The 9,313-nt window shown below is 40.7% G+C and overlaps 1 protein-coding gene across 1 annotated transcript in view; it reads left to right on the top strand.

Annotated features, from left to right (window-relative positions):
* The first annotated feature begins 143 nt into the window (after positions 1–143).
* Xrra1 (X-ray radiation resistance associated 1) overlaps positions 144–9,313 on the top strand; it is a 70,272-nt gene continuing 61,102 nt past the window's right edge. The window contains exons 1-3 of the mRNA XM_047516044.1: positions 144–265; positions 2,854–2,921; positions 7,772–7,869. Coding sequence (XP_047372000.1) covers positions 7,776–7,869 — 94 coding nt within the window. The 5' untranslated portion in view covers positions 144–265; positions 2,854–2,921; positions 7,772–7,775. The remainder of the gene's footprint in view (positions 266–2,853; positions 2,922–7,771; positions 7,870–9,313) is intronic.

Raw genomic sequence — 9,313 nt, 5'->3', positions numbered from 1 at the left:
TCCGTAATTCGGGGCGGGCTGACGCGAGGTTATCAGCGGAAGTGACCGCGGAGCTTGCCGGGACTTGTAGTTAGAAGCTCCGGCCGCCGGTTGCTGCCTACACGGCCCTCCGCGGCGTCGCGGTTACTAAGGAGTAAGGAAGGTAGTGGCAAGCGCCACCGTGGAGCTCCTCCGAGATTTCCGAGAGGCTCGCAGGCGCGCTTTCCGCCTGACCCGGTCGTTGCCTCCGCGGAACCCTCGGAGGCGGAAGCGACGGCGGAGGCAGGTGCGGCTAGAAACTTCGTTTGCTTTACTTAAGAGTCTCATCCGCCCCATATGCGGAGTCTTCAGAGGAGCTAAGGAACAGCTCGTCCTTCATCCTTTTCTATCCCTGTTAGGGAACTTAACCCATTATTCTTTCAAGTGACTGTCTTCTTAGCTGTAAGCAATGTTGCATGTAGAATTCACATTTTTGGAGTGACAGATGTTTGCCTGTCCTACGTGCATCTACATCCATCCTCTTTTAGTCCTAGAACAACCCTGTCAGATGAGAAAAGTAAGGAACTTACCCAAGACCAGATAGTATGTATCAGATCCTGTTGGAAGTCAGGTTGTTTTGTTCTTTTTTTTTTTTTTTTTTTTTTTTCTTCTTCAGGAGCTTTTACTTCTCCTTTTACAGTTTTAGGATATAGTCTCATTCTAGATTAAATCAATTATCAATTTGTCTTTTCCATAAATATTAATGAGCACCAATATTGCCTGGCATTGTACTAAAGAATACAGAGGGATCAAAACAGACCTGGTTGAACCGGACTTTGTTACACACACCTGTAATTCCAGTGACTCAGAAAGTTGAGGCAGGAGGATCACAAGTTCGAGGTCATCCTCAACAACTTAGGGGAACCCCCAGCAACGTGGCGAGACCCCTTTTCAAAATAAAAAATAATAAAAAAAAAAAGAACTGGAGATGCAGCTCAGTGGTGAAGAGTCCCTGGATTCAATCCCCAGTTTAAAAATCATCATCATCATCATCATCAGTCACTATTCTAGAGATCTAGAGTTATCATACTGTAGTATTACATTATACTCTGCTCTGTTACATTTCACTGTGTCTTTTTTATCCCTGTGTCCAAATGGAACAGATACTTAATGAATTGTTTAGTATATAACATGCTCTTTTCTAGTCAGTCAGGATACATCCCTGAATAAAACAGACAAAAAACTTGTCTTGACAAAGCTAACATATGAAAATAATGACCATTTAATATCAGATTAGATTTCTTCACCTCTGTGAGTTCACTTGAATGGATTCCCCTGTAGCTATTTGTTGTTGTTTTTCATCTTCTGTAATTTCTCATTTTTTGCATAGTTGTACATAATGGGATTTGTTGTTACATACTTGTGTGTGCACACAATGTTATTAACAATGTTATATATTACATAACAATATTACAATACATATTCTTATAATATATGTAATATACATTATATATTGTTATATAATTTAGCCAATATCATTCCCCACTATTTCCCTTTTCCCTCCCGCTGGTTCCTTTCTTCTACTCTACTGATCTCCCTTAAATTTTCATGAGATCCACCCACCACATTTCTTTTCCTTTTTCCTCTCTAACATCCACATATGATGTAATCTCCCATTTTTAAAGATCCAGCTCTAATGTCACCTGCTCGGAGAAATTTTCCTGACCCTTGCTTTTCCTTCTTTATAAATATAATGAAGTTCTCCTGTAGCATTTTGTTCATGGCTTAGTTAAGTAGTTAACACTCATCAAGACTCTTTTGGTATGCCAGACTTTGTATGAAGTGTTGGGCATAGAGAGGTAAGTAGGACCCAGGCCTGATTTTGGAAGGACTCAGCCTGATATTGAGGTCGGGGGGAACAGTCAAGGAAGCAGGCCATTATGTGTGACAGAGTACCTCCCTTAAGAAGTGGGCCCAAGGTGGTAACAGAGAGGAGGGTCAACCTGAGAGCAGTGGGTTGCAGGAAAGTTATCTATGAGCTGGACCAAAAAAAAAAAAAAGTGATATCTAGAAGAAATGGAACAAGAACATATGTGCAGGTGCAGATGAGAACATTCCTGCCTCTGTATGTGTGTGTGTGTGTGTGTGTGTGTGGGTGCACACGCACACACACATATACATGCACAAGAAAGAAATATATATATTCTGGAGACAGGTGGTACTACAGTCAGATTGGCAAGAGTTTCAAGTTTGATATAGAGACTGGAGGTAACTGACGTTTACCAGACAGGCAGCCTCAAGTCAGAAACTTAAATTTTTCTTATTCTGCCATAAAGATAAAGTTCACACTTACCTTAATGTTACTTTCTAGAAAATGTAACCTGGGAGTTATGTCCCCTCTTGGCCCATTAATTGTAGATCCACACCTTCTCACCTAATAGTCTTCATAGGAAATTGAAATTTCTATGATTAGTTATGGCCAGGTCTGTATGCTTGCATTTGATTTATCCTTTGCATTATAGTAGTATCTTTTCCCAGACCAAATGTTATCTTTCAACTTTGACTTTGCTATTTTTATCTTGTAGAAATTTATTTCATTTAAATGATATATAAATGATCCCTTCCTTTCCTTTGTGCTTTTCATATATTATTTAAACAATCCAGTCGTACTTCATTGTCATAAAACTGTCTTTCTATTCCTCTTCCCATCGATGCCTCTGTCCCCACCCTCTCTGTATCTATATCCAGCTGTTTCTTGTATCTTTTATGTTTTTTTCCCCTAGTCCCTTGCAAGATAAATTTTGGAACAGAAGGCTCACAGTAGGATATAATTTATAACAAAGTTTAAAAATTCTGAATGACAGACTAAGAGGGATTATAACATCTATTTTACAGGTGAAGAAACAGGTCAAGAAGCACAAAAAAAGAGAGATCAAAGGGCTATTCCCAAAGTTAAAGATCAAGTAAGTACTGTGTAGACCTGAAGCCAGATCCAGTATTCTATAAGTTACTGGAAACTTCTCTAGCAGTCATCATCTCTAACATTTCTTGGCCAGTGATTTATTCATTCATTCTTTCATTTTCCTATCTAGCAGATAGGTGTGGTTGGTCACCAGGAAGATTTCCTGAAGGACAAATTGACTGAATGTGAATCTATTCCCATCCATCCACCTACCCATTAATCTCCCCAACATGTTTTTTTTTACCTTTATTTTGTTTATTTATTTTTATGCAGTGCTGAGAATCAAACCCAGTACCTCACACATTCTAGGCAAGCACTCTACCACTGAGCGACAACTACAGCCCTTCCCAACATATTTTTAGTGAGTTCTAGATTCTGCCAGATACTAGGGTTACATAGGTGAATAAGTAATTATAGGCCCCATAGCATGTGGGAAGTTAGTGAGGGGAGTAAACAATTACAATAAAGTAATAAGTACTATATAAACTAGTAGAAATCTGGGATATCATAAGAACACATGAGATGAACCTCCAACCCTTGGTAGAGGAGGGTAGGGATCAGAAAATTTATAGTGCCCAATATAGAACCAAAGGAAATATCAACATTCATTCATTTATTCCATAGACATTTATGGAATCTGTTATGTGCCAGGTGCTGTTAGATTGTTGAATACCATATATGTTGTCCTTTCCCTTAAGGTCTTAGAGTCTTAATTAGAGAAATCATGTATGCATACACCCCTCATCCTATTCTTATTTGTTTTAAACCATGTCTATTGGGTACTTCTTATAAGCTAGGTCCCAAGGGTGGAAGAGAGACCATAAATTGGACATGTTTCCAAACTTGGTTTGTAATCCCTTGAAGGAACCTCTCATGATTTTTAGTAATCTTATGTGATATAAATCTCTCAGACCATGAAAGAGAAACTAAGAAATAACTCCAGGGCTTAGTAAAAACACAATTATTTCCCACCAGAAAGGTCAGTGAAGGCTTTGTGGAAAAAGTGACAACTGAATTGGGTCTAGAAATATGCTTTTTTCTATGCATTTTATTCATTATTTTATTTAATTCTTACTATGATTCTCTGAGACACAGAATTTTTATACTCATTTTATGTGTGGGAAATCTGAGGCACAAAGAGGTAAAGTGATTTTCCCAATGTTACTGAACTTAGTCTTGGAAACTAGACTCCAACTTAAGCTTCCTGTTCCCCAATTTTTTTCCTTCCTACTCCACCACTTTACTTTTCATTTTTATCACTTCCAGGAAACTTTTTCTTAGATCCCATTTCTCCACACTGCTGCTGCCTTGTACTGAACTAATAATCCCAAACCCTCCATTTCATGATCCCACATTCTTCCTGTGGCCTCCCTTACCCCAGCCAGGGACTTGTGGATTTCTAAATCTTTTCTACCTCAAACTGTCTGAAGATGTCCTGCAGCAGATTTGGGAATGGCTGGATCCCCCTTAAGAGAAAACTGTAAGAACTCAAAGTTTAAGAATCTTAGGTTTTTGAGGTGGCACTGGTACTGAATGATAAATGATAAGATCAACCAAGTAGATAAGAAGGAAAGGATTTTTTAGGCTGAATGAACACCAAAAACAAAGACTGTGAAGACTGAACGTGAATGGTGTGTGTTGGGTACTGAAAATGACCTCATAAGCCTGAATAGGCAGGACTGACTGGAGCTGAGTTAGAACTCTGGACACCAAGGACCTTCAAGACCAGGCTTTGGAGCACGTGTAGCTCCATGGTAGGATAACTGCCTAGCATGCATGAGGCCCTGGGTTTAATCCCCAGTATTGGGTGTTAGGGAAAGGCTCAGGCATCTGCCCTTCATACCCAGTGGGTATCCAGTCAGAAGACAGTTACAGTAGTCTAGTTGGGATAAACTGAGCTGGAGAAGAGTAGCACATGATAACAGCATCTGAACCAAAATGGTCACAGCTCAATGACCAGTTAAATGCATGGGATCAAAAGAGAGGTGCTGGATCTAAGATGATGTCCAGGCTGCACTGGGTAGTGCTCAAGTGTGCATTTACAGACAAAGGGAAATGTTTGTTACTGAATTTGAAAATCCAAGTAATGGGAGTTTTTAAAACGGGACTTATTGTTTGTTTCCCACACCATGAAGACAAAAAAAATTTCAATCAGAAAAAACAAAGTGGTACCCTGTGAGTTGAATCTGGCTCCCAGATATGTTCGGTTTGGCTGCATGTTGTTTCAAAATGGCAGACGAGTGTGGACACTCAAATAAAAAAGAGATGTCACCTAAAAGGCAGATGTCTCTTGGGAAAAAATGGGAAGATCTGGCAACATTGACTTACATTTTTGTATGGCAGCAATTGGTGAAAGCTGAACAGTAGCTGCCTCTAGACACTTGCACACTCACACACTCACTCCCTTTCCTCCCCTTTCACTCCCTTCTCTCACATCCAGCTTTCATCACTTACTATTGTGGCCTGCCAACTCCTCTAACCATTTGCATTTTCAACTCTTGATTAAAATGTAGGGTTTTGCAAGATTTGACATCAGACTGTTGAAGGGGAAGTAAAAAGGGGAGGGAAAGGGAATGAGATTGAGCAAATTATTTTATGTGATTTACAAATATGGCACAATTAATCTCACTGCTGTATAATTATAATACACCAGTAAAAGAACTGACATCAGACTATAACAAAGTTGTATTTTTTCTTAACTCAGCAAGTTCATTAACTTCAGAATCCTTGAATGACAAATGATAAATATAATTATGTTTGGGGGTAGTCACTTCTTTGAGGAATTATTTTTGCATCTTACTCTCTGAAGAGAGGAATAATTTAATGAAGAAAAGCTTGAGTCAGACCCTAGAGTCAGAACCATACTGTCTTCCCAATTTTTGTGCATATACATGTAGGCACACGTCTGTACAGCAGATGGGAAGTGAAAAGTTATTTCTTTTGTGCTCTTTTTATTCTTTAGACCTAGGGAAATAGGGCAAATGGACTATTTGAAATATCCTCCCCATCACAACTGTCCCTGAGAGAGCCACTCCTCCCTCCCTGCCACCAGGGAGGTACCCCTCCCCTGAGTGTGTGCCCTTCTTCCTTCTCCCTCAGGGATGGCTCTGTAGGGAGTCCATCTTTCCTGCACTTCAAGCATTTCCTCACTTTCTACTTCTTCCTGTCATTCTAGAGTGTAACCAGGTCTTTCTCTTCCTATTAATAATCATCATAATAGAAAATTAGCAGTATGTGCTAGCTATGTGTAAGTTACTATTCTAAATCCTTTCACAAGCATTTTCATTCACCAAAATAGCCCTGTGAATTAGGTTTACTTATTGTTCACATTTCAAAGGCATAAAAATGTTAAGTTACATGCCCAAGACCACACAGCTTGTTAAGAGGTGTAGGGTGATGCCAGAGTTGGTGCTCTGTAGTGTGCTGGGCGGGGCGAGAGTAGAGGCAAGTGCTGACACTGCAGTTACCCCTCTGAAAGACAGCAAGTGCCTCTTTCAAGGCTTCCCAAGCACCTCCCTCACTTCCCCTGGTCCTGTTCCTGCTGTCTACCTCTCTCTTGACTTTACCTTCCTTCCCAGTTGATTCTCTCCTCTCTCTCTCAGAGCCAACCTTCTTGGAAAACTTAAATTCACTTTTTGTACTTCCTCGCCTTCCACTCACTCTTCCATACATAGTAAAAGTCAGATTTTAACTCTGTCCTTCCCTAGAAACTGACCTCCTACTTCTCATGGCCTCACCTTTCCTGACTTCTCTGCTGACCTCCTCTTCCTCTCTCTACCACCTCCAGGTCCTTCTACTTCTCTAAAATTTATTTATTTCAGAATCCTCCAGGGACTGCTCCTCCTTCGTGCATACTGTAATGCTCCTACTTCTAGTTGTTCTTATTCCCCTTTTTCTTTTTCCTCTCCCCCTCTCTTCCTTCCTTTTTTTCTTTCCATCTTTCTTTCTTTAGTTCTTCAGTTGTCTGCATGGTCCCTCATCAGCTCACCCCTGAGGTGATATAGTACTCCCCTACCTGCAATCATAGTTGCCAGTCACTTTATTACTATTTTTGTCAGGCATTTCTAAAAGCACAGCTTGAATCATGACCTTATTCAGCTCAGAAATCATCCATAGCTCTCAGTCACCTACAGGATAAAGCTTGAGCTCCTAGCCTGACATAAATGCCTGTCAGGAGCGGGCACCATCCTTTCTGTCCAACTGTACTGTCCAAGACTCCCAAACACACATCCTTGCCCTTCCTGGTTCTTGTTGTTTCTTTACTGCAGAACACCATGCTGTCCATCCTATGACTCTTTGTGTTTGGAATATTTATCTGTCAGTAAACTCAATTCATTCCTCAAATCCTATGTATTCGTTTCAAATCCCATTTGCACATCTTCCATTCTAATAGTGTGATCCCCCTTTTCTCTGAACTCTGTTAAAATAGAAAACTTCTAGTGAGTACTTAAAATGTGCTAGGTACCTTTCTTTCTTGACCCTCTCATATCTCTGTTTAGTAGGATTATCACCCTTGTTTTACAGGTGAGGAAACTGAGGCTCAGAGGGATAGAGGTACTTGCTCTGTCATAATAAGTTTAAGACAGAACTGGGAATCAAACCAGTTCTGTCTGAGCCTAAAGGCAATGCTTTTCTAGTAGTCTTCTGCATTAGGACTGATTTGAGTTGGGAACCTAGGGCCTTGTTTCCCTCTCCATCTAAATGGCCTGGCCATTTCTGAAGCAGGGCAGTGGGCCTCCTGGGCCTCAGAGGGAGGACATGGTGGTGGGCTCACAAGCTACATTGGGGTGAGAGAGTTCTGCTGCCCCTGCTTGCTCTTCTGACTCCTCACTGTCCTTGCCTGGCCCTCAGGGAGATGGCCTCCTCCGGAGTCTACAAACTGGATGATGGGAAGCCTTACCTGAACAACTGCTTTCCAGCCAAAAGTCTGCTTCGGATTCCAGAAGAAGGTCAGGTGACTCTCAAACTGGTACTTTTTCCTTACATCCACTCCTGCTTTGCACTGTCCCTCACATTCATGTCTTCCTCTCCAGGCTTTTTACTATCATTCCCTCCTGCCCCTCCCTGTCAGCCTATGCTCTCCCATCCATCTTTCACAGCAGCCTCAGTGGAACTTCTGCAGTGTGCATTTAACCACAGTGCCCACTTCTGTTCAGTAGATTCTCAAGCCTGACTTCTCTAGCTGGTATGCTGTCATTCCATTCTAACCTGCCCTTACTGTCTTCTGTGACCCCATTCTCATACCCAATTCCACAGTGCTCTCTTCACTTTGCTTTTTTATTTTCCCTGAATGTTCTAGCCTTCATTCCAAAGCCAAACTCTTTCCATCCATGAATCTCCACCCTTCTACTTCTTCCAATAAGCCATCTGACTACCCCAGCCTTCAGTCTTTCTTATGTGTATCTTTCTGACTTTGTCTCTTATTTTGATGATATTCTACCCAGCTTCTAAATAAAATGGCTTAAGCTTGACTCTGCTAAGTAGGGTTTCAAATATTTGTGTAGTTAAAAACTCCCCATGGAGCAGGAACTCTTCCTAATAGTGAGCAGAGACCTATATATGGGACATGGTCTATAAGTATGAATTATATTTGTTGCTTTGAAAGGGTAGGACAAGAGAGAAGTACATCTCACTTATGCCAGATGTAGTGACTTGTTAGGCACTGTTTGAACTAGTTCCCTCTAATCTATGGGGCATATGTTCCAAGACCCTCAGTAGATACCTGTGGATAGCCCAAACCCTAGTTTAATTTATAAATTAGATACAGTTATGAGGTTAACATATATATAGTTATAATTGTTCTATATTATTTAGAACAACATCCTGTACTAAAAGTTATTTAAGAGTTGTGAATTATTTATTTCTGGAATTTTCTATATAATATTTTCAGACTGCTATTGATTGCCAGTAACTGAAACCATAGAAACCTCAGACAAGGGGAAACTACTTACACAGAATGTTGGAAGAACTTTCTTCTTCAGTCTGTTCTCCCCATTTCTCTTGACTATTTTACTTTTCACATAGGGAACTTCCCTGACCCAACCCTCCAGTGGATCTATCAGTATGAATTCATGGTCTGTCTGTCCCTCCCCGCCAACACACACATCACAGATGGAGAGATACAGAAATAAATATAGGCATATATCTCTGTGTGTTGTATAGATATGTTTGTCCGCTGAGAGTAACAATACCTCGGTAGTGAAGAACATAACTGTTACCTAGACCTTGGTTTCTAAATACTGTCTGCATTGAAAGGAACAAGGGCTCCTAAGAAAAATCGATGTTTGAAGGGCTGGGGCAGGAAAAAATACAAGTGGAGCCTGCAACAGCTTGTGGTGCCAGAAAATAAAGAAGTGCTGAGAAGAATGATAGGAGCAGGTTGAAAGGACATAG

Source organism: Sciurus carolinensis, chromosome 11 (genome assembly GCF_902686445.1).
Source record: "Sciurus carolinensis chromosome 11, mSciCar1.2, whole genome shotgun sequence".
Lineage (NCBI taxonomy): Eukaryota > Metazoa > Chordata > Mammalia > Rodentia > Sciuridae > Sciurus > Sciurus carolinensis.
This window is presented reverse-complemented; position numbering and strand designations above follow the sequence as displayed.